The sequence below is a fragment of the Carettochelys insculpta genome, chromosome 7 (assembly GCF_033958435.1).
Source record: "Carettochelys insculpta isolate YL-2023 chromosome 7, ASM3395843v1, whole genome shotgun sequence".
In the NCBI taxonomy this organism is placed as follows: domain Eukaryota; kingdom Metazoa; phylum Chordata; order Testudines; family Carettochelyidae; genus Carettochelys; species Carettochelys insculpta.
In genome coordinates this window covers 57,411,907-57,438,427 of record NC_134143.1, presented here as the reverse complement: position 1 = coordinate 57,438,427, position 26,521 = coordinate 57,411,907, and the positions used below count along the sequence as shown (strand labels likewise).

Here is a 26,521-nt window from a genome sequence, read left to right as displayed (position 1 = left end):
CCCCTCCTTTTGGAGGAGGTATGTTGATGAGGGATTTTGGAAGATACTAAGGAGGTGCTGCCATGAATATGCAGCCCCTCATTAGCATAATGGCAGTTGTGTGCGATTTGAAAGTGCTGCTTTCAAAATGCACGCCGCCCATGTAGACGGGGGGACTTTCAAAAGGACTCCCTGATTTCGAAAGCCCCTTCTCCCCCAGACCAAATGAGAAGGGGCTTTTGAAATCAGGGGGTCCTTTCAAAAGGCCCCATCTACACAGGCAGCATACGTTTCAAAAGCAGCACTTTTGAATTGCACACGGCTGCCATTACGCTAATGAGGGGCTGCATAGTCATAGCAGCGCCTCCTTAGCATCTTCCAAAATCCCTCATCAACATATCTCCTCCAAAAGGAGGGGGCTAGTGTAGACATGGCCACCCTTAGTCTGCTACACATGCCTGGCTTCCTACCATTTCTCCCTTCCTGCAACCATGACTTCAGGATCTGAGAATCACTGGGGCATAGTGGATTTAGCTTTGTATCCTTAACCTCTGAGACTTGTTGTAAAAGGGGCTATCAAGTGAAAAAAATTAAATTTGTTTCTCAGATTTGGTAGCAAGAAGCAGTGAGATGCTTCTTAGTCGTACACTAGAAATAAAGTGATCATTTGGACATGACTTGGCTTAAGAGGTCTGGAACAGTTTCTGAAATAAATGGTTACAGGTCTAAACAACAACAGTGCAAATTACCTTAGTGAGCTCAATATAACTTGGTTCCTTTTTTGTAGTAGTTGAAAAAAAACAAATACAAAACAACTCAACCTTTTATCTTTTATAATAAGATAGGTACATTATTTTCCGCATATACCTCTCTTGCTCAGATATCTTCCCTACTTAGGTTTTCTGTATATCTGCATGCGTAACACCAACAAACCCTGTTTGTCAGCAGGCAGGGTTGAAACTGGGAACCTCTAGAATGAAATGTATGAGACTGTGCTGCATGAGCTAAAAACCACATTCCCTTTAACCAAAGCTGACTCAGCCTCTAGGTGCCACTAGAAAGGGGCAGAGCACCACACCAAGCAGGCAGGCCTGCTGATGGGAAGGACAGAGGAGGAAAGGGGCCCACAGCTCTGGCTACACCACTGCCAAAATATCATCAGAGGCTGGTGGAGCTCTAGGACCCTTTGAAGTGCCACAGCTGTTCAGCCGCATGGTTCTGTGTGACGGTGAGTATGAGACGGGCTCAGCGCTGCAGTCAAGGCAGTGCTAAGGACTGACTTGCCCTGTGGCCCTGCCCCTCCATCCTTGGCCACACCCCTTCTGAGGCCTGGAATCAAGCCCCCTCTCCACCTTGCCACGGGCCCATGGTGGCTGTCAACCCCTCTGCAAGCAGGCGTTGGGTTACACATATATCTGGTATTATTGCTATGGTTGTGCTTGTTCTTTAACATCTCTGCCGTGTTGTTTCCACTAGTCTTTCCTTGTTACTTCTGAAAACAAATAAAAATAAATCAAAAGAAATGTGGTTGACTATGCTGCTTGTTACGAAAAGTGCTAATGCCTGTGACATGGAGCTCAAGATATTCTCATGAAAATTTATTTCTATGAAATCATCTTTGCACTGAGTTGCAGCATTAAAATTTATGCAGACATCTGGTATCATACATTTTCCTTCAGGAAAGATAAATATCCATTCTCTGAACAGTGGGAAACTGAAAACGCATACCAGTTGTCCCAGCTAAAATTGCAGCAAGCTGCTGTGCAATTCCAGTGATGAATGGCATCTGTTTGTATTTGGGAAAATACACAGTAATCATTGCAAGTATAAAGTGTTACAAACAAAGAGAGAGATCATTTTCTGCAATTGTTATATGAGCAGTTTTGGAAATGGTTGTTTTTCAATTTCATAATGTGTTGCTATTTAGATACGTTGAGGTTTTCTTCAAGACAAAAGCTGCTTTGAGCAAGGAAGACACACAAAATGCTGCATTTAGCAAAGCAGGTATTACAATTCTGGAGCAGGTAGTTTACTTCTCAGCAAATGTCAACAAAATATTTTTCACTGTAAACTTCCATATAATATTAACTACACAATATAATGTAACACTTGTATAGTACTTTCCTTTATAATTATATAGATTGATATGTACCTAACTCATGAGTGATAGTTTGTTATTCCCAAGCAGGGATAACAGAAATTGGAAGATAAGGCGTATTAACATTAGAATGAGGATTAGAACCCAACTGGGGCCTGTTCCAATGCCACTTAATGTAAATGGAAAGTTTCCCATTGATTTTAATGGGCTTTAGATCAGCCCTTTTTTCTTTGCTTTTGGTTTCATGGTTCTCAGTCCTGCGTAAAGATCCATGCAGTTGTATCTTTGCACTCATGAGTTCATGGTGTCAGTTGCCGGATGGGTTCCATGATCCCTTCCCCAGATCACACTGTCTCAATATCCTTCCTCATTAATGACTATTTGGGGATGGTGGAGGGAGGAGATTAGAGGAAACAACAGAAGCACAAAACAACACTGTGGTGTATTGCTGTCACTTTAATTGCAAGGGATTTCCCTGTGTGCAGGCTTGCATGTTCTATAGGTGGTAGGTTGCCATCAAAAGCAATCTGCAGAAAGCCAGCCTAAAGTAAAGGGAGTTGTGCATCTCTTGAAGCAATCACCTTTGAGTTTCACAGGTTTTTAAGATTCTTGTTTGTTGGGGTTCTGAATTTTAAGGCACAAACTAGTGTTCCATTGCAACATTCCAAGAAAAGTATTTTGATATTGCTTTAAAATCTAACTTCCTTGCATAAATCTGTGCACACAGCACACACATAAAGGGCTAGACAGATTTTATTTTTGTGGATTATTAATATGCCAAAAAACAGCTTGTATGTTTACATTCCAAGGCTGCTCAGGACCTGGAATTCGCATTGCATGGGATATTTCTAAATTTTAAAACTCAATTCCATACAGTTTTGGGAATGATGACAACTTATTTTTAACTAACTGAAACATTTCACATAGAGTTTTTGCAACAAAATCGCAAAGACTTTGGCTACGTCCACACAACAGATTATTTCAAGATAACACAACCACATTGCAAAATGCATTTTGAAATAGCACCCAGCTATTTTGAAGTAACATTTCCGAATGCACAGCACTGTTCCAAAACAGCGCCATTTGACCCCGTTCTGGCGTATTTCAAATTAGCGCTATTGTGTGTCTTAATAGTGCCTATTTTGAAATAGGCATTATTCCTCATGGAATGAGGTTTACCAGAATGGAAATCACGCAGCCTGTAGTTCGAATTTATTTCAAATCTGGACTGACAACTCACTGCATGCGTGGGCTCAATCAATCCCCTTAAAGATTTTGGCACTCAAAGACTCTCACTCTTGCTTTGTCTCTTGTTTTCCCCCTGCTTTCAGTCAGCTACCCAGAGTCAGTTAGCAATTGCAAATACTCCCATGTATAGTAATAGAAGGGAAACGTATGCACTCCAGGATGTCATCGTCATTGTCATCAAGCTGAAACACGCTCCCTGAGTTGTGCTGCGGTGCAGCAGCCAGTTTTGCTGCATTTTAGTAGTCTGTGACCTCAGCAAAGCACCCATGTACATGACAGCCTGGTACTTATCCCCCTCTATTATGTTCCTCTACTGAGTCACCATAAGAGCACAGAAATACATCACATCTGTAGAACAGAATGATACATAAGGGTCTGAACAGCATATCTGATCATTTAAATTACAAGTAAAATACATGCTATAATTTACTAGGTAAACAGTGTCAAGGTGAACAATCTGAATTTTTGTAAATGGCCAGAGGGCTGGGGATTTTGTGTTAGATACTCTGCCAGTGTTTCATTATCATGGATATTTTTTCAGAAGGGAACAGAATGTTCACTTTATACCAGTAATACATTCAGTTGGCACGTAAAATAAAAGGTGAGGATTTTTCCTTGTTAACACGTTGCTATGAGATGAAGTACCTTTTTTCTAGCTGGACCCTTGATGCAGATTTAGGCCCTCATTAGCAAAACACTTAAGCCCACATGTAATGACACATACATGTGAGTCATCCTGTTGCAGTTGTGCATATACTCTAATACTGTGAAGTTAGACATCACACATGGGTGAGCTGTATGATGGATTTAAAGGATTGCTCTCAAACACACATTGGGTACTACAGCAGTGAATTAATTCTTTCCTTCATCCTATGCCAAGTACTTTGCTGAATCAGGGCTTTGGATAATAATCAGAAAGGGTCCAACATGGTCATAATTTAGCCTTCTTTTTGGTCAAACAAAAATAAGTCATGTGTTGTTTGCTTCTGACTGAGCCCCACTTCATCTGCACCTGAGATGTTCGGCAGCAAAGATGAGTTATAAAAAGTTTCTCTTTCATCCCATCTCTAGGACTAATCCCTTTACTTTAATACATTAGCATCAGAACAGTAAGTTGGTAGCAAGTCAGGAATAAGAGCAAAAAGGGAGGCAGCTTCATTTACCGAGCTGACTCATAAATTTTAGAAATATGGGAGGTTGTGCTTTGCTCAAAGGGGGCTCTTCTACAGATCCAGAACATTCGTGAATGGCTTCATTCTGAGTAAATACCTTTTCCTTTAAATTGATATTCATAGGACTTGCTCATTTGCTGATGAACACAGAATCAAAGTGTTCATCTCAGTGTTTTGAGAGCAGGATGGGGAAGTGATTATGAGAAAGGGGTAGATAAAATGTACCTACATCATATAATTTGGGGATCATTTCACAAAGCAACTTTACAGATGTATCCAACCAGACAGACGTATGTTTACGTAAAAAGCAAAGGGCAAGGAAGAAGCTTGTTGGGGGATTTTTAAAGAGCCCTGACAGGGTGAAGTGGAGGAGACTTGTAGATGACCTATGCTCCACGTGGAGTACAAGGGTTAAGTAGTATTAGTGCAACTAATGAGCTAGGTAGTATTCTGAGCAATGTAAGTCACAGGGGACTGTGTAAACTCAATGTGCGCTGGTCCAATCTAAGCCAGTGGCAGGTTGATCCAGTGTGTACTGGCTCTCAAAAGAGCAGTGTTCTGTGGATAAGGTAGATAGTGATGACTTGGAAGAAGATCATTTTAAATAAAGAAAAAAATTAGAAAGGGGAACTATCAGGATTCATGTAAAAAATGCTTAACAGGTACTACATATCCCAGGACTAAAAACAAAAAGCAGTCAAGTAGCACTTTAAAGACTAGCAAAATAGTTTATTAGGTGAGCTTTCGTGGGACAGACCCACTTCTTCAGACCATAGCCAGACCAGAACAGACTCAATATTTAAGACACACAGAACCAAAAACAGTAAGCAAGGAGGACAAATCAGAAAAAGATAATCAAGGTGAGCAAATCAGAGAGTGGAGGGGTGGGGGGGAAGATCAAGAATTAGATTGAGTTAAGTATGCAGACGAGCCCCTATAGTGACTCAGAAAGTTCACATCCCAATATAAACCATGTGTTAATGTTCCGAATTTGAATATAAATGTCAATTCGTCCACTTCCCTTTCTACAAAAGAGCGATAATTTCTTTTCAGTAACACACATACCTTGAGGTCATTGACAGAATGGCCCATTCCATTAAAATGTTGACTAACTGGTTTGTGGATCTGGAGTGTTTTAATGTCTGTTTTGTGCCCATTGACCCTTTGTCTAAGGGAGTTAGAAGTCTGTCCAATATACAAAGCATCTGGGCATTGTTGACACATGATGGCATATATGATGTTAGTAGAGGAGCATGAGAAAGTGCCCGTGATTCTGTGAGTAACCTGGTTAGGTCCAGTGATGGTATTTTCAGAGAAGATATGTGGACAAAGCTGGCAGCGGGCTTTGTTGCAGGGAAAGGTTCGAGGACTGGTGTTCCTGGGGTATAGACTGTGGCTGTTAATAAGGATCCTCATGAGGTTGGGAGGTTGTCTGTAGGAGATAACAGGCATGTCACCCAGGGTCTTCTGGAGTGTAGCATCCTGATTAAGAATAGGTTGTAGGTCTTTAATAATTCGTTGCAGTGGTCTAAGTTGGGGGCTGTAAGTGATGACCAAGAGATTCCTGAGCTCTCGTCCCCTATTACCACTCCTCTACTTAAGATACATTGATGACATCTTTACGATTTGGACCCATGGTACAGAGGCTCTAGAAGAATTCCACAGAGACTTTAACAATCTACACCCCACCATCAACTTATGCCTCGATTACAACATGCAAGAGATACATTTCCTGGACACTACAGTACTAATCAAGGATGGCCTGATCAGTACCACACTGTACCGAAAACCTACTGATCGCTATACTTATCTACACCCTTCTAGTTTCCATCCTGCACATGTGACTAGATCCATTGTTTACAGTCAAGCTCTCAGGTATAATCGCATTTGCTCTGATCCAACTGACAGAGACCAAAAACTACAAGAACTTTACCAAATATTCATAAACCTGAATTACCCACCAGGAGAAGTAAAAAAACAAATCGACAGGGCCAGACGCATACCCAGAAACCAGCTACTCCAAGATCAGCCCAAAAAAGCCAAGAACAGAACACCACGGGTCATCACTTACAGCCCCCAACTTAGACCACTGCAACAAATTATTAAAGACCTACAACCTATTCTTAATCAGGATGCTGCACTCCAGAAGACCCTGGGTGACATGCCTGTTCTCTCCTACAGACAACCTCCCAACCTCATGAGGATCCTTATTAACAGCCACAGTCTATACCCCAGGAACACCAGTCCTCGAACCTTTCCCTGCAACAAAGCCCGCTGCCAGCTTTGTCCACATATCTTCTCTGAAAATACCATCACTGGACCTAACCAGGTTACTCACAGAATCACGGGCACTTTCTCATGCTCCTCTACTAACATCATATATGCCATCATGTGTCAACAATGCCCAGATGCTTTGTATATTGGACAGACTTCTAACTCCCTTAGACAAAGAGTCAACGGGCACAAAACAGACATTAAAACACTCCAGATCCACAAACCAGTTAGTCAACATTTTAATGGAATGGGCCATTCTGTCAATGACCTCAAGGTATGTGTGTTACTGAAAAGAAATTATCGCTCTTTTGTAGAAAGGGAAGTGGACGAATTGACATTTATATTCAAATTTGGAACATTAACACATGGTTTATATTGGGATGTGAACTTTCTGAGTCACTATAGGGGCTCGTCTGCATACTTAACTCAATATAATTCTTGATCTTCCCCCGCACCCCTCCACTCTCTGATTTGCTCACCTTGATTATCTTTTTCTGATTTGTCCTCCTTGCTTACTGTTTTTGGTTCTGTGTGTCTTAAATATTGAGTCTGTTCTGGTCTGGCTATGGTCTGAAGAAGTGGGTCTGCCCCACGAAAGCTCACCTAATAAACTATTTTGCTAGTCTTTAAAGTGTTACTTGACTGCTTTTTGTTTTGATAGTGTATAGACTAGCACGGCTTCCTCTCTGTTACTATATCCCAGGACTGTTTCAAATTCTATTCAGAATGGCACAAAAGTTTGCAAATACAGAATCTGTGTTGAAACTCATGCAGCCCCCAGTCCCCAGTGACTTTTTGCTGATGGTGTCAGCAGAGCTAGAAGATGTAAGCATACATACTGTGGGTTGAACCTCTTTGATTTGGCACCTTTGGGACCTAACCGGTGTGGAACCAGAGAATTTGCCAAACCCTGGGAGGTCAATACTGTTGAGCAGCAGTACCAGTACTTCCACTGCTTACTGGCTCTTAGAAGATGTTTAGGGATAATTTAGTGCTAAATAACAGCACAGAAGAGAGTAACGGGACTGATGGCTGTCAACAAACTTTATGGGACCATGGGGAACTTAGCCACACCCATGATAAATGGTCATCTGGGAGCTCGCTAAAACCAAGCTGGATCACAGACATTGCTAGGTGAGAGAGTTCCAGATTAGAGAGGTTGAGCCTGTATAATTGGAGGAACAGAGTCTTGCTAAATCTGTTTTCCTCGTTTTTGGGTCTATTGTCCCCTGGTGTCAGCATATAACAACCATTAACAGTAAGAACTATACCCTCCTTCTTAACTCCAGTACTCCCTTCACTCCTGGCATATTTTATGACTAATCCAGCTTGTTTAGATAGATCTCTGTTACAGTAACTATTGAAATGCAAAGCGAAGATGCATAAATATTGTGGGGAAGCATAAGAGAGTGGTCAGAGCACTGGCTTGGGCCTCAGAGCCAGACTAAAGTCTCCTGTTGCTGTTCTGGTTTTGGCACTGTGTGAGACCTTGAGCAAGTCACTTCCTTCTCTGTGCATCTGTACTTCTCCCACCCTTTGTTTGTTTTGATTGTATACTCTGTGGGATAGTACCTTATGGCATGTTTATATAACGTCTAGCACAGTAGGGACTTAATCTCAGCAGAGGCGTCTAGGCAATGCTGCAGTACAAATAATAACAGCACAGTGCATTTTAAACCATCTGTTTTCTTCATCCAACACATGGCAAGTTCCACACAATTTTGCAATTTAGGGATGAACCAGTAAGATGCTCTTTGACCCTGTGAGGTGCTGACTGGGATCTAACTCTGCATATACACAGCAGCATTATTTCAAAATAATCCAGTCAGGAACAGCTATTCTGAAATAGCTTATTTCAAAATAACACAGGTACACTCAAAAATACAATTCAAAATAGCACTCAGCTATTTTGAAATACAGTAAACCCTCGATTTAATGGACTAATAGGGAGGAAGGGGTGTCCATTAATGTCGAAAGTCCGTTATATCTGAATGGTTGTACAGTATGATGATGCCCTGATCTTTCCAACTCCTGCCCTCTGCCCTCCTCTTCCCTTCCCCACTCCTGCCCCATTCTTCCCCTCACACCTCTATCTCCCTCTCCCAATTACCAGGAGAAGAACTGAATACTGGCCTGGCTCCTTCCACCTCCTGCAGCTCTCAACACTGCAGTTCCTCCAGCCCCTGGCTCTGAGCCGCCCCCGCAAAGGTAGAGCATGGCCACCCTCAGCCTGATGGCAGGTGGCAGCCTCCAGCACTCTGGTTGCTGCTCAGTGCCGTTGCAAGCAGCGTTGGCTCGCTACCAATATGCTCCACACGTATGGGGCTGGGGGAGGAGAACTCCTGCACCCACTGCTGCCCCCCTGCCAGCTCCTCTGGTCCTGGTGGCCCCTCCAGCCCCAGTGGCAGCTCTAGTGAGTCTCTGGCATTTATTTAGAAGGTGGTTGGGGGCTGGCAGACTGCATCTGTTATTTCCAAAGTCCATTATATCAGGGTCCATTAAGTCAAGGGTTTGTTGTAGCATGTCTGGACACATACCGCCTCGCTGGGCACCATTATGGCTTATTTTGAAACAGCGCTATGCTATGTCTTAATAGCGCCTACTTCAAAATAGCTATTGTGAAACAGGCATTATGATATTTATGACATGTGAAATAATGTGCCCACTATTTCAAATTCATTTTGAAATAGCATGTGCTTGGTGTAGATGCTCGAAAAAGTTATTCCAAAATAATGGCTGCATAGACATAAGCTGAGCGTGCAGTACTATGCGGGATAAGGTGCTTGATTTGTACCAGCAATACCAGAATGAAAAAAGGGCAGAGAATTACCACGTTCCTGTGACATGCGTCTGGATCATTCCCTTTCTTCCTCTCATGCCTTCCATAATTCAAAGCCAGATAAATATTCAAACTGGGACTTTACAACATCACCCTTAGCTTTAGTTACACTGTTTAAGCTGAATTTGACTGACTTTAATTTTGCTTTTGCTCTCAGTTTCCAAGAAGGGGTAGCTGGGATCATGCATCATTCCTTGTCTTCATTATACAGATGGTTCAGAATATCCATTACTCAGGTGCAAGGGAACAGAAATATAAATAGAGGTCAAAAGCAATGGTTCTACTGAGTGTTTGAACTCTATCTTCTAGTGCAGAATCATGAGAACTGTTTTAATGTGACACTGGACACATTTCTATATTTAGTACTTTTGCTGTGTGTATCTGCCTATTCTGAAAGACACAAATAAGTGGTTAACTTTTCCTGAAGCAGAAAAAAATACACATTCAAATACATGCAGCTGGTCGATTGGTTCTTGAATGTGAATCTAGCCCGAGTAAGTTTCCTTTGTGTTTATTAAACAAGCACCCCAAAATGAAATAAAGAACTTCATTTTGAAGGAAGTATTTCATTCCACCCCAATGACTTTTTCCAACTTTTATAATTTGCTGAAAGTTCTGAAAAATGTTGATTATTTACAAAAAACCACCATGGAACTGCCAGAAAACTGAAAAGTCAGTTTTCTGTACTAATAACTGCAGTATCCAGTATGTTTGCCATCACATGTCACAAACAGGACACCATGGTATGGTGATTCCAGCTCTGGAGCCACATGCAGGTCTTGGAGCCTTTAAATATGGCTCCTGCCAGAGCTTCAGGCAAGAGCCACCTGCCCACTTGCACATGCTCTGTGGTGTGGCTCTGGCCCAGAGGGCGCCTGCTGCCCCAGCTCTGGCCCCGGCAGTGGGGGCCCCAGCAGCTCCAGTGGCCCTGGCTGCTTTAGCCACCCCTGTAGCTCCTCCAGCCACAGTGGCTTCTTTGGCCCAATTGGCCCCTCCAGTCCCAGTGGCGGCTCCAGCAGCTCTGATGAGTCACCAGCATTAATTTAGAATGGAAAACAGGGGAGTGCCTGTCTCCGGAAGAGGGTGAGGACATTTATTTAGAGGAGGAGCTGAGGGAGCCTGGCTCTGAGGGAGAGCGTTTAGCAGGGGAAGATGGGGGAGCCTAGCTTTGGGGGAAGGGGAGGGCATTTATTTACAGTGTTGGATGGTGCTGTGGTGAATATAGATGGACGGCAACCACAAATGTGGCCGATCTTTCAATTCTCATTAGACACCACTGGTTTATAATATCCATGGTGGGTGAAAATCTGCCACTACTGAGCTGTTCAAATTTTCACCGAATGTCCGATGCAAACTGCACCACATTTCTCATTTCATTTGCAAATCAGGCATGTCAACACAATGAAAATCAGTTTCAGCGTTTCCAAATTACATAAGTTTCTCTTCTCAAAGAGAAACTCGGAAGGGGTTCCGTATTAAGAATGTTTTGAAGCCCCCACTGAAGCATTGTTCCCTTTTGCTTTGCTTTCCTCTGTATTTGGGGGGAGAAGAAAAAGTTTCTCCAGCTTTGGATTCCCTTCTGTCATGAATTCTCCTGAGGATCCCCCTTAGGTGATAGAGCAGATGATAAAATATCAGACATTCTGTACTTACCACCCCCTTTTTGAAACTTATAATGATCTTATCTGAAGAAAACACTTTGGTTTTGTTTTCAGTCCTTTGTCTTTAGGGGCTAATTAAGTTTGTTGACCTGCAATGCGGTGCGGGAGGGAGGCTACTATTCTATGCCTTTGTAAAAAAAACTGTGGCCCCAGCTGCACTATGAATGTGAAAACTACGTTTCTGGAAATAAAGAAAGGTTTAAGGAAATTAAGGAAGCATCTCCCATTTTTTTAAGTTGTGTGATGTATAAGAAGTAAGGTTTGCCTGTATCTCCTCCCAGTGTATACATATGGAGACAGGCATCCTGAAATTGTTTTTTTTCTGACTACCAGCTGAATTTTATATTTGCATAGCATTAATATAATGTGCTGCTGATACAGCATTTTAATTGCTGGGGGTTTTTTCACTTCAGTGTTGGTCATGATCCTAAGGGTATGTCTATACTTACTGCATATTCGATGCACCACGATTGAGCCTCCAGAGTTCTATTTTGTCATGTCTGTGAAGATGCAGCAAAATCGATCTCTCTGGGCTCGCCTGTCAATGTTGGCATGAGCCCGAAGAGCCCCAGTCTACCCACTGGGCAGAAAGTTGATCCTGTTATGTTGAATCTAGCTACACTAATGGCATATCTAGAATTACATATGTGAGATTGACTTTCTGCCCTAGTGTAGACCAGGCCTTAGGTGATGCTAAACGACATCTTGCTGACGTTTTAACTGTGGGAAAACACACTGCATTCCAGAAGAAAATGTTAAATTGCGTTTGCTGCTTTTCTCTGCATTCAGATTGTCTTTCAAGCCACAATGGTTCTGAATATGAGTAGCGATGACCTAAAGACCTACATTACACAGCATGGTTGCTTCTGCACAAGGGTACTGGTCAGTTGCTCTGAGGCCAGGTTTGGAAAATGAGTACAAAAATCAGATGGTTATCCAAACCCTATGAACTGCTTGGGGCTGCAAATCTCATAAGCGTAGGATTTGTTGGTGAGATTTATTACGTTTTGTACTTCAACATGGGTTGGAGGAAATATTTTTGTCAAAGGATTTCAGCTTTCCCTTTTGCAGTCATGGAAAGAACCAGGCACACAGAAATTGGGAGGTGAGGCGAGAGATAGGAAAGTAGTAAACCTACTCATATTATTATTTCAAAAGAGGTATTGCATTACATTTGTGCAATGGTGAACATCTGGGTTAGATTCTGTTTTATATCCTGCTAGTCCATACGTATTAATACACATCTCACTTAGCTCTTCAGGTAGACAATGATAAAAACAGGGACCAAGTTAAGACTACACAGAAAAGTTATTTTGGAATAACTGTGCTTATTCCAAAGTAACTGCTAGCATCTACACAACACAACTGCTATTTGGAAATAATTTCAAAAGAGCAGTTGGCTTATTTCAAAACAGGTAGACCTCATTCCATGAGGAATAGCACCTGTTTGCAAATAGTTATTTCAAAATGGGGTTGTGCAAACAAGGAACAGAGCCTATTTCAAAATAAGCCGTAGTGTGCCCAATGGCTTTATTTCGAAATAGGCTTTATATGTGTAGACGCTATATTTTGAAACAGCTGAGGGCTATGTCAAAATGCATTGTGTGTGTGTAGCAGCATTATTTCAAAATAAGCTATCCTGGAATGTCTCATCCAGAATAGCTTATTTCAAAATAAGGCTGCTTTGTAGACATACCCTAGCTTTGCACATGAGACAAACCACCCCAGCACTTCCTGTACAGTTAGGAGGAATGTTTACTACCGATTGGCACCTTCAGGTTATACCCACATCTTAGAAATCCTTTTTTGAAATGATGGTAAAAACACGTTTGCCAGCTGCAGGAGACCTTCATTGTCTATTAGTTTCAGAGGGCAATTCCCACCTTCTTCAGCCAGAAGAATCATAGGTTACAGGGAACTACCAGAAAAGCAAGTATTTGGTGCCCCACTTTGATGCTTAGTATACATCCATTCTCAACTTGTTACTTCTGTTCAGAAGAGACCATTCATTTGTGAATTTAAAGGTGAAAAACAAGTCTTCAGTAAATACATTCAATTGTTGACATGTGTAAGAGGGTAAGAGCAAGGCCAGGCAGGGCAGGGGTTAAACAGGGCCTGTTGACCCAATCAGCTCCACCCTGGTTCACCTGCAGCCAGTGTCAGGCCTGGAGGGGTATAAAGGGAGGGAAGCCAGCCCAATTGGGCTACGTCTACACGTGCCCCAAACTTCGAAATGGCCACGCAAATGGCCATTTCAAAGTTTACTAATGAAGCGCTGAAATGCATATTCAGCGCCTCATTAGCATGCGGGCTGCCGCGGCGCTCCGAAATTGACGCACCTTGCCACCGCGCGGCGCGTCCAGACGGGGCTCCTTTTCGAAAGGACCCCGCCTACGTCGAAGTCCCCTTATTCTCATCAGCTCATGGGAATAAGGGGACTTCGAAGTAGGCAGGGTCCTTTCGAAAAGGAGCCCCATCTGGACGCGCCGCGCAGCGGCAAGGTGCGTCAATTTCGAAGCGCCGCGGCAGCCCGCATGCTAATGAGGCGCTGAATATGCATTTCAGCGTTTCATTAGTAAACTTCAAAATGGCCATTTGCATGGCCATTTTGAAGTTTGGGGCACGTGTAGACACAGCCCTGGAGGCTCAACAGCTAAGGGTCAGGAGCTGGCTCTGAGGCAGCAGATCCTCAGCCAGAGCTGCTACCCAGTTGGCTGCCAGGGGGCAGACCCTCAGGACCCTCCCCCAAGCACAAAGCGGGGGAAGCCCCTCCCAGGGAACCCTCTCCCACCAGAGGGGAAACTAGGTTTTCGGGGCCATGCCCCAAACTTAGCCAACAGACTCACAAGTGATGCTGAGGACCCACATCCCAGGCCCCAGCACGGGGGCCTAGCTACCAGGCTACCCTGTCACCGGTGGGAACCGCTCACAGCATGGTTGAAATTTATTAAAAAAAATACTCCACTGTGGTATCAACTAAAATTGACTATTCCATAGTTTCATCTGCAGAACGCAAAAGTCATTACTTTGTTTGAGTTAGCAATGGAAAATAGGTGCAGAAGGACATTTGATAGGTCTAAGTATGAATTTAGAAAAAATAATCTGTGTTTCCTCCAACCGCAATGGGAATTTTGCCATTGAATTCAATAAGAGTGAGACCAGTGGATTTTACCATAGGAACATGACCTTATACTCATGTGTCAATAAATAAGTAATCCCTAGTTCTTAAAGTGGCAAATGCATAAAAGATGTCACAGAGAGGTACCCAGGTAGCTGTTTACATTTAATTTTATTAAGTCCCCCAGGCATATTCAGTAGTCCATTTACTTACAAAATGGCAGTGTATTAGACTGCTTTCCACTAAACACATGCATAAATTAAACCAGAATCATAACCTCAAAACCAGGATGAAACAAATATATTAAAGTTATGTGCAATTATCAGTGAATTAGTTGCAGCTTCCTTCAGCTTCTTAAAGTAGGTGGTCATCAATTTACAGAATTGGGAAATTAATATAAGGATCTGATCTAACACTCACTGAAGTCAATGGAAAGACTTTCATTGATGCCAATGGGCTTTGGATCAAATGCATACAAAGGAGCTCTGGCTCCCATTCCTTCAGCTGATCCTTCCAGACTATAGGTGAGGTTCATATGTGAGCACGGTGTTACTCTCTATGAGCTTGTCTAAACTACGACTTTCCTTCAAAGGAAGGATGTTAATTAGAGTGTTGGGAGTTTACTAATGAAGTGCTGCCACGCGTAGGCAGCACTGCATTAAGCAAATTCCCCCCCTTCCCCCCCACAGCAACTCCGAAGTTTTAAACTTTGAAGTATGGGTGGGTGCACGGCCGCTAGACGCGTGCCAGTACTTCGAAGTGCTGGGACTTTTCTTTGAAGTCCCCTTACTCCTCAAAATTTTGACTACTGGTGGGTGCGCCGCAGCTAAATGCATGCCGGTACTTCAAAGTTTAAAACTTTGAAGTTGCCACCCGGTGGGGGGAGGGGAGATTTGCCTCTTGAAGTGCTGCCTATGCACAGCAGCACTTCATTAGTAAACTCCCAACACTAATTACCATCCTTCCTTCAAAGGAAGGTGGTAGTGTAGACAAGCCCTATGTGTGCCCTTTTTGTGGAGCAATAAGAGACTTTGTTTTCCAGGGCTGTCTCTTCCGTACCTTTCATCAGAACTACATTCACTATTACAATAACATTTAAAATGTATAATGAAATATTTTAATTAAAAAACAACATTTTTGTGCTAAATTGTCCTCTAGATCCATCACCAGCTGTCAGGAATGCAAACAGCAACCCATATAAAATATTCAGAATATAAACACTTGGCATTTAGATGCTGTCAAAAGTGCTTGCTAAGAATGTGTTACAGAAGCAAGTAAAGGAAACCTAATTATATCTTCTAAGTATATAAAACATACTTAGACGAGAGAATCCTTTTACACTATCAGTCCTGGACTTTTCAACATAAGCCCCAGTTCAGCAGAATTCTTAACGCTGTGCATAAAATTAAGCTTGTGTTTACATGTTTGATGGAATGGATGCCATAAAGCAAAAGATAAATATGCAACACTGGGTAGGAGGTATGAATTTTCCAAAGGAAGAGGGTTTACTGCTAAAGAAAACATCACTGAGGGTGCGTCTACACACGCATTTCATTAGATAAAGGGAAGAAGAATTCTTTCAAAGATGGGGTTTACTTTTGAAAGAGAAGTGTCTACACTGGTTTTCTTCTTTCAAAAGAAGCTCTTTTGAAAGAAGAACATGCAAATAAAGTGCCACATATGCAAATATATACCTCATTTGCATTTCAATTTCCTCATTTGCATATCTGTTTCGAAAGAGGAATGCAAGTGTAGACACACCTAGAGGCCGTGTCTACACTAGCCAAAAACTTCGAAGTGGCCATGCAAATGGCCATTTCAAAGTTTACTAATGAAGCACTGAAATACATATTCAGCACCTCATTAGAATGCGGGCGGCCACGGAACTTTGAAATTGAGGCAGCTCGCCGCTGTGAGGCTTGTCCAAACAGGGCTCCTTTTTGAAAGGAACCCGGCAACTTCAAAATCCCCTTATTCCTATTTGCTCATAGGAATAAGGGGCTTCAAAGCAGCCGGGGTCCTTTCGAAAAGGAGCTGCGCGGCGGTGAGCCGCATCAGTTTTGAAGTGCCACGGCTGCCCACATTCTAATGAGGTGCTGAATATGTATTTCAGCGCTTCATTAGTAAAGTTCGAAATGGCCATTTGCATGGCCATTTTGAAGTTTTTGGCTAGTGTAGACGTAGCCAGAAAAATTAAAAAAATGAGTTCTCCCAGGATTTTTGGGTTGTGGTGGGTTATGCATGAGCTGCACATTTTTGAAAGGCAGGTGGATTTACTCAGTTTTGTTACTTTGAAAATAACAAGCAGCACTATAGCACCTCAAAGACTAACAAATTTTTTAGGTCATGACTCATGTGGGAAAGACCCATTACCTCAGCTGACTCATCTGGGGAAATGGTCCTTACCCATGCAAGCTCATGTCCCAATAAATTTGTTAGTCTTTAAGGTGCTACAGGGCTGCTTGTTATTTGTGAAGCTACAAACTAACACAGCTACTTCTCTGAGACTCATTACTTTGTATTATTGTATAGCTGTATATCAGAGATATGGAAAACATGTATTATTAATAGGCCCAATCTTGCATGGGGCTGAGTGACCACAGCTTAGCATTTGGAGGCTTGAGCCTAATATTTGTAATGCTACTGTTTTAAAAAAATCAGCTATTCAAGACAGTTAATTTTTTATAACTGTAATAGCCAAGGTATATCAGTACTGTTAAGTTGAAAGCCGGGGTTATTATTTGGCAAGCTTCTCAGTGATTCTGTGTGGGGGGTTTACAGGAGTAGTCAATAGGCAGACAGCAGGCCAAATCCAGACCTAGAGATGGCCTGTGCCTGCCGATAATGATCAGGAGGGGGCATAGAGTGAGGACAGCATGAACAGCAAAGCCAGAGCAGGTTGTTGTATGCCCCCCCTCATGCACACATACACTCACACATGCACACACATTTTGCCTGGACTGGAAGATACATTTGAATGGACGGCAACAACTTTTTACTTATTATTACCATTACTGTGGTTATTTTTGTATTATTTTCTCTGGAGACTGGCCCTTGACAATTCTTTGACAAAGAAAATTGGACCTTCACAAAAATAATTGATTAATTACTCCCAGTTTACACAGTAAATATGCATCTGAGCCTAAAAACTGCTGAGTGCCTCCTGCCAGGTACTCTACCCTCGGGTCTCCCCCATGCGGTCATTGGAATTTACTATGCATGGCCTATGTGTCTTTCCTGCTTCTGGTTATAAGGGACTCTAACCTAAATGGTAGTGCCACGCATGTACTAGGACCAGGACCTTCCTGCAGTAGAGAGATACTGAACATAAAGTCACAGAGTTTAAGGCCAGAAGGAACCACCAGATCAACTGATCTCACTCCTGTATATCCCAGGCCCTTCACTTCTCTGTTAAACCTCGCATGGTCACACTCTTACTCTGAATGCTAATTACATACTCTGTAATTTGTGTTTTTCTTTGGCAGTTGCATTTTCAGGCCTTGGCTTTACAACCTTCTACTTAGCTGGAAAGTTGCACTGCTTCACCGAAAACGGCCGAGGGAAAAGCTGGCGGCTTTGTGCAGCAATTCTGCCTCTCTATTGTGCCATGATGATTGCCCTGTCACGCATGTGTGACTATAAGCATCACTGGCAAGGTGAGTCCTGGGGATACCTTTAACTTTTTATTAGCCTTGTATTTCAGGGGCTAACATGCTGAGAATTCCTGGGATGGAGCAGTTACTGCTTGTTTGACTCTCTGCTTCTTCCAGGCCTCTTTTTAATTTATACAACATGTAGGAATCACATATCACACAAGTGTGTCTGTGAGCTTTCGTACATATATGCATATAAACCTGTTTTGGCCTATTACAGTAGAACAGAAAGCTACAGGCCTTTTACATAATGGTACTATTTTGGCTTAAGATGACATATAGAATACAATAGGAATGCTGACAACTTTTACCCAAGCTAAAGCCTTTCTGCAAAGCTTCATGTTTTCTAGCTCATTAAAGCTTTTTAGTAAAACAGGTGTTTGGGTAAAAGGTTACAGTCGTAACAGCTCTGTGGAATGAAAACATCAGTTTCCAAATTTAGTCAGAAAAATCGATCATATTCATACTTTGTTCAGTACAAAATAAAATTGATTTTCCTTACTTTTGGGCGGATCATATTTTTATAACAGTATTTTACTTTAGAATGCACTAGTTCCTGGAGGATGTTAGCTGGGTGGACTTAATATACACAATGTATGTCGTAACAATGTCTGTTTACTAAGTTGCAACTAAATATTCAGAATTTATTTTACTGTGACATGTTCTTTATTGGAGCGACATGCAGTGTTTTCCTGATTCCACAATCAGATCTCGGAGTCAGAAGATGCTACCGCTGTCATATTAATTTTATAGAATAAATGGGTGTTAACATAAGCCCATCACAGCCCAACATTAAACAGAGTGAAACAGGCTTTGCTCTTCACAGAAGTCTGAGCCTGCTAAGTACCATGGCAAACACACCATTCAAAATTATTTTAACCTTTTATTAAAGATAAAAAGAGAAGGAAAACAGCAAAAGCATTTGAAATACAAAGAATGAAGTTAGGCTTTCATATTAACATCATCCCTTATTCACTTTCCCATTAGCTAGAGACAGTTATTAGAGGGGGAAAAATCCCTTGTTTGACAATCTTTTAGATCAGGCATGTCAAACTGAAAGTCTACTGCAGGCCGCACAAATGAAAAACGATCATCTCCTCCTTATGATGCTCACCAAAATATGCAGCACATCAGTTGCAATTCCTTATAATCCAGTTGCATATCTTTTGTCTTCACCAAGTGTGGTTTTGACCTAATCCTTGAGCTATAGCATTAGACTTTTTTGTTTCGTCTAATTCAGGAGGTTTTTTGGGTCAGGATTTTGTACCTGTTCCCATTAACATTTGTTATTGTAGGTTAATGTGACATTTTGTGAACTTTCACATATCCTTTATAGTTGGACTCACAATTAGAATAAATTTATAGGCCCAATTATCATAGTGTGACCCCCCTTCTTTTATGAACCAGTTCCACCTCTGATCAGACATTTGTTCTTAAAATCACAGTTATAAAGAAAAATCTTATCTTATTTCAAGCTTGTAGAGGGAGAAGGGGAAAGAAAAAGGTACTTCATTGAAGTGTAAAGGTTGCTGCCACCACCACTGCACTGGGCAGCATTAAAAGGCTGGTGGGAGGAGGGTAGCCCTACCTCTGCTGCTTCCCAAGACCCCAGCCCATGTGGGAGCATGGAACTGCCCTCCCAAACTTGCCCAGAGTCCCAGCAATTCTCACAACCCCCCTCCCTGATCGCAGCAAAACATTTTGAAAACAAATCAACCAGAATAATCACAAAAAAAAGGTTGGTGTTGCAAGAGCCCTTTGTTGTGATACTCAATTCGTAGTCGTACAGCAGCAGCCTTGAATGAAGCTGGTGTTTTCTTAACAAAGACAAGTTACCTAAAAAGTTATTTCAGAAAAGAAAATCTGTTTCAGCAACTTAATCTTCAACATTTTAAAATATTTCAGTTTTGCAATTCTTGCTTTTTCTTAAAAATACCTTTCTGTTAAACCTGCAAAGTTATTATCAATCATTGAAAATACAGACCCCAAAGTAACAATTAAAAGTTAAACAAAGTGTTTGTTAGAGAAATTAATAAATAAAAACTTTAAAAACCATTATTTAGCTCTTTTTAAACAAAAACGTTAATGGTGTGTTTTGCATGCTTATCTGAAACAACCTCAATACATTCAAGAATTTATCTTACATTTATCTCCAGCAAGACAGTTAACATTCTGCACCCTCACCCCATCCTTCAGTCCTATGTAGTTGTTTCGTCAGTTTTTATTGCAATTTTTTTTTGGACCTGTGTACTTATAGGTGTCAATCTGTACTGGTAATGCGACTGGTCAGATGAAGTGGGTCTGTCCCACGAAAACTCATCACCAAATAAATCATTTTGTTAGTCTTTAAAGTGCTGCATTTCTGCTGTTCTGTTTTGTTAGAATAAAGGCTAACACGGCTACCTCTCTGTTACATTTAAGAATTGTAAAACCAAAAGATGGGAAAGTGGATTTTCCTATGAAAAACACTTTTTTCTCTTTTCTTTGTTCGGATTAGAAAATTTTAAAAATCTAGTCAAAATCAACATTTTCCGACAGGAAAAATTTGAATGAGATGAAACCACGTTTTCTGAGAGAAGAAAATGTCGGTCAAACAATGCTGACCAGCTGTACAAATAAGCAAGAATGTACATTAAAATAGCAACAATTTCACATGTACAGAATATCTTTTTATAGCAGTTTATCCACACAACATATTAAGAATGGAGGCACATGGCAAGTAAATTAAAATATCATTTAAAAAACTCTGATAAGCATTTGAAAGTGTAGACCAATTATTTCTGCAAATTCACAAGCACAGTGAAGGATATGCTGTAAAATGTAGTATTAAAACTGTGTGTGTCCACCTGTGAGAAAAGATTTCATTGTTCTTCTCTAGCTTCATCTACGCTTGTTTGCAATGTGTTTTATCCTGCCAAGAGCAAGAATTATTTATGGACTAAAATGTGTGCTCTGAGGCAGATAATTATGATGTGTTTTATATGTTGTGGAAATAGATTACACCCAAGGGGTTACCACTATGTCCATTACAGATGAGTTGCGTTTGTTTGTCTTTGAAGCTTAAATAGATTATGCTGAAAACTCTGCTGGCTGTTCACAAACCAGGAATTATTCAGGCAGCCATGGTATCCTGCTGGTGACCTTAGCTCTTAGCAGAGAAGACCGCATTCTCTAGGGAAGGACTAAGTCACTCTGTAAAATTTAGCATTGTGTCTCAACCCCATCTTTTGTGCTCAGCAGAGGCAGTCAATTGTGCTAAATTACTTATGGCAGCTTTGTGATACAGCCTTAGCTGCCCAGTGGGGAAAGTACGAGAACCATCAATATACTGGACAGGATTCAGTGAACTGTAGGTGAAAACGGAACTAGCATAATCTTACATTAAAAAGCCATAGAATCGGCGTGAACATTCTCTTAGTCGTCTTCAGTTCTGATGGAAAAATACAATGTTCGTAATCTTGATGTTGGCATTCGTGAACTATAACAGATTTTAGCATATTCCATGTTGAACCCCAATCATATGACTGTTTTAAGACCCCCACTTTCCACATGGCTTTTTTCTCATCGGAAAAGATTCCAATGAATTTATTACCTAGATAAATGGAAATATATAGAACCAGGGTGAACAGTGAACAATGTTCCTTTTCTGTGATTGGTAAATGAATTAAAACTACTATTGTGCAAGCTTGTTTCTCCTAGGATCTCCAACAAAACAGGCATCTTCATGGAGAAAACCAGAGTGAAAATCCTTATTCTAATTTTGCTGATTACATGGAGCAAGGTCTGCAACCCAGAAATCTAAAGCACTACAGCAATGTGGTTAGTTTGTATTGTGGTAGTTTCCACAAGCCTTGGTCAGGATTAACGTCCCATGGTGGCCGATGCTGTACAAATATACAATAAAGGTAGTCCCTAGCCCCAAGAGTTTATGAATGACCAGACTGTGAAAACACTTGCTCATACTGGTGAAAATTTACTCACACAAACAATCCCTTTGATGTCACTGGGGTTCTACTTGTCAGCTTGTGCTTACCAATCTAAAGATTTTTACAATCAAGCTGTAATTTAAGGAGATGTAACTGGTGGAAGTAGTGTACAGTACACAGTAGTAGGAACACATGATTGTAAAATAAAGATCAAAGGGATGGGATTTTCCAGTGACTTTCAATGGAAATTTTGCCAAGTCACTGCAGCACTGTTAGCTTTCTAGTGTAGACATACTAAGCCAACAAGAGAAACGCTGCCACCAACACAGCATTGTCTACACAGACACTTAAGGCAGCATAAGTTATGTTGCTCGAGCTAATTCACACCTCCGAGTGCAGAAAGGCTGGGCCGCTGGGCAATAGAGGTGGGGCTAGCTCCACACCGCCAAAAAGGGCAGGACTGGGCCCAGTTTTCCCCAACTGGCCCTTCAGCACTGCCGTATTTTAAATGGCCCAGGACTCCAGCCACCATCACTGCCATAGTAGCAGCTGCAGCTTCCAGAAGCCCTGGGTCCTTTTAAACTGATGAGCCCCTGAGGTAGCTGCCTGTTCCCCCCACCCCACCCCTCAGTCAGCAGGCCTGCCCAAGTGATATAACATACATCAGTTTGAGCCATAGTGTAGCCATAGCCTTAATCTACATCAGACTGACAGAATTAGGACTTCAAATCTAAATTACTCTTTAATTAAATCTAAGACTATAAAAGCTTTTCATTTGAGTTATTTTCTCGTCTTTATAATCAGACATAACAATATCGCTATTTTTATTATATTGTCATTCCTTCTAGGAGAGTGCCAAAGAAATCAGTGTTAAAGTTCCAGAACAAAATTAAACATATGCCATTTAATAGTATCTTTCACTATTGTTGCCATATGACTCTATGGGGCCTTCCCAAGCCAATGTGTATTTGGAGGGAATTTTTTGCCCCTCTTGAAAATAAATAATTTCTGAAAGACGATCTAGAAAACTTAGTATTAAGGGGCAAGTTATGACTTGAAAAACTGCTAAAAATTTCTTGCAATAGAGACTGTTCTCTCAGGGTGTGCCTACATGGCAGCCTCATTGCAAAATAAACTATTCGGGATAGCTAATTTTCAAATAACGCTGCCACACACAAAAACGCATTTTGAAATAGCACTTAGCTATTTCAGAATACATTGTCTAAACACATAAGCTGTATCTACACATCCCCCTGCTTTTCAGAGGGGGCATGTTAATAAAGTAGTTCAGAAGATGCTAATAAAGCACTGATGTGAATATACAGCACCTCATTAGCATAATGGCAGCTACGTGTGATTCGAAATTGCCGCTTTTGGAATGCACGCCACCCATGTAGACGGGAGCCTTTTGAAAGGACCCCCTGACTTCAAAAGCCCCTTCTTCCTAAAATCAAAGAGGAAGAAGGATTGTTCAAAGACGGGGGTCCTTTAGGAAGGTCCCCATCTACATGGGCAGTGTGTGTTCCGAAAGCAGCACTTTCGAATCGTGCACGGCGGCCATTATGCTAATGAGGCCCTGCATGTTCATGTCACTGGCTCATTAGCATCTTCTGAACTGCCTCATTAACATGCCTCCTCTGAAACGAGGGAGCATGTGTAGACCCAGCTATAGAGCCTACTTCAAAATAGTTCCAATAGATGCTCTATGGCTTATTTCGAAATAGGCTCTATTTCCTGCCTTAACAGCACCTATTCTGAAATAGGCACTATTCCTCATGAAATGAAGTTTACCAATTTCCAAATAACTCAACCGCTATTTCAAATTAATTTCGAAGTAGCAGTTGTGTTGTGTAGATGCTCGCATAGTTATTTTGAAATAACTATACTCTGTAGACCTACCCTAAGGCTATGGTTACATTACAACGCTCTGTCAACAGAAGTCACTGTTGGAAGAGATTTCCTGACAAAACTTCTGTTGACAGAGTGCAGCCACACACAAAAGCCAATTGGGAGAGTGCACGACAAATAAGGCACCCAGAAGCACAGCAGACAGGTCTGCCCATTGGTCTGGATGCCCTGTCTGTCAAGAGAATCCCAGCCCCCATTCCCTTCCGAGCAGACACACAGCAGCATTATGCCTCACAGCTTTGAAGCAGAACGCTGCCGACAAAAGTGCTGAGTTTTGTCCAGATACTGTCGCTCAATCCCATTTTGGATGTGCACGCTCCACGAGTTTTGTCAATAAAACCGGTGTTTTGCTGGCAAAACTTGCTGGTGTAACTGTAGCCTAAGAGAATGTACACAAAAAACCTAAGGAAGCAAATCCCCTTCTTTTTTAAAGATATTTGTTGTTGTTTACATTGTCATGGTGGTACCCAAGGTGAGGAAAACTACAGGAAGCATTTTTAATGATTGGGCTCCTTTTAAACCAATGCTTGTTAGTACCACTCCAGGATCTGCAAGTGTGTTCAAGTCTTGAGTGGGTTTTTCTCTTTTTGTTGTTGTTATTGCCAAGAATCACTGCAGGCTTGGAGAGGGAGGTAGTGTCAGAGAGAAGCAGGAAGACAAGATCAAAAAAGCCAAACTGTTTAATCAAGGTTTGGTTTTCCAAAATATTGTATTGGTTTTCAGATTAACTGTTTTTTAAAAAATATATGTGTAAAAATGCAACTGCAGTTGCTACAATAAAATCTATATTGTGGATAGAGTATCCACGTAGTTTAGTAGCTTTGGGAATACCTGCCCCTCATTTAGGACAAAATGGCTAAAAGATATTAAAGGTGCAATTCCTGTTAGGACACAGGGTGCTGAGTGTCTCATGGGTACAAGAAGACAGGCTAGGTGAGTGGCTCTGTGCAAATTCCAGATAGCCGAGTTGGTTGGTGTGCAGTTATAGATGGCAGGATAGGGGTCAAAGAGGACTCTTAAAGCCACCTGTGGATTGAGTGTCTCAGAGCTCTTGTAGGGAATGCAGAGATAATGCAGAAGTCTATTGATTTCAACCACCCACAGCTTTCATGATGTCCCATGCCCAAAGAAAATATTTGGTAAAGACTTCCTCACAGAGATTTCACGCACCAGCTCTTGGACAAGGCTAACATCTCCTGGGCAGCAACCCACTGGGTTCTTGTGGGCCTCCCTTGAGAGATCAAGAGGATAAATCCAGGGGCAGATCAAAGGATGCAGGGTGCTTGCACCCAGGGAAATATTTTGCAGCCCCATGAATGCAGGCTTTAATTCCTCCCATCTACTCCCATCAATATGGGCTGCTAGTTCAGTGCTAACGTACTTGATATTTTTTCCCCTTTCCTTTCTAGATGCTTTTGTTGGCGGAATCATTGGCCTCATTTTCGCTTATATTTGCTACAGACAGCACTACCCACCTTTGGGTAACACGGCTTGCCATAAACCTTACGTCAGCCTCCTAGTTCAGACCTCAACCAAGAAAGAAGAGAGACCCACAGCAGATAATGCTACTGGCCTGCCTCTAGAAGGAATAACTGAAGGACCAGTATGACTAATGAATGTGCACAATGAACTTTTAGCCCTTCTCACATTCCTCCCAACTGGTCTCTTAACATGAAGTTTCCTACAGTACATTTGAGCAGTGATTTTTTAAAGATGTTCTTTTTCACAGGGTAACATCCTCCTACTTTTAAGCTTCAGTTTTCAGTGCATATTGTTTTGTTCAGGTGTCTGTTTTCAGTCCAGTGCCAGAGCAAAGGAAATCGAAAGAGGAGAGGAGCATCACTAGAAAGAACTTGCCAAATCCAGAGTAGTCAACTGTCTAGTTTTGACAGAGAGAGGTATTGGAAGATACAGTTAGTCTGCAAATCGTGGATGTTGGGTGATGCTGAATGCCTCCCAGGAAGCAGATTGTCCTCAACTCGCAGTGACCAGCAGGTGTTGAGTGGGGGCATCATGTTCCAGAAGGTTTCAGCAACTGCCATGATCAGTCCTTGGTTTGTTTCTTTATGTCATTTGATGTGTAAGGGGCAACATTCTTATGTTTATGTTGTGGTCTTCTAACATAATAAATCTTCCACATGATGTGAATCTTTTGTGCTCATTGTCAAGTTTTGGCAGGGTTATTCTGAGCTGGTAATTAAACAGTTGCTGAAATGTATGAAGAGCTAGAGTCAGAAAAGAGCCAAGTTTACTTACATCAGATGTTTTGGAGAATGCTTCTTATAGCAGACTGAGCAAAAAGCTGTGGAAACTGTCAGATTGCAATAACATATGTTTGTAGACTGGATTAGAAACTGGGTATTAAAATATCAGTATTTTTTCCAAGCACTCACAAAATAATTATTTTCAGGATTGAATGAAACTGCAGCAATTCCCATGACATACAAACAAACAAGCAAGCCAGCAAAAATCCTTAAAATGTGCAGTTGACAAACTATCAGGTTTTCTGTGAATCTGAGTATGCCACAGCTCTCTTGGTGGAATCGTCTCTAATGACTCACTGCGGAATGGGTGCTGATCTTAAGGGATGCAAGGACTTTCATTCATGAGCATTCGTTTCATGTGTATATGAATTCATTTCTCAG

The 26,521-nt window shown here is 41.6% G+C and overlaps 1 protein-coding gene across 1 annotated transcript in view; it reads left to right on the top strand.

Annotated features, from left to right (window-relative positions):
* PLPP4 (phospholipid phosphatase 4) overlaps nt 1-26,156 on the top strand; it is a 97,418-nt gene extending 71,262 nt beyond the window's left edge. The window contains exons 6-7 of the mRNA XM_074999765.1: nt 17,875-18,045; nt 25,286-26,156. Coding sequence (XP_074855866.1) covers nt 17,875-18,045; nt 25,286-25,485 — 371 coding nt within the window. The 3' untranslated portion in view covers nt 25,486-26,156. The remainder of the gene's footprint in view (nt 1-17,874; nt 18,046-25,285) is intronic.
* The last annotated feature ends 365 nt before the right edge of the window (nt 26,157-26,521 follow it).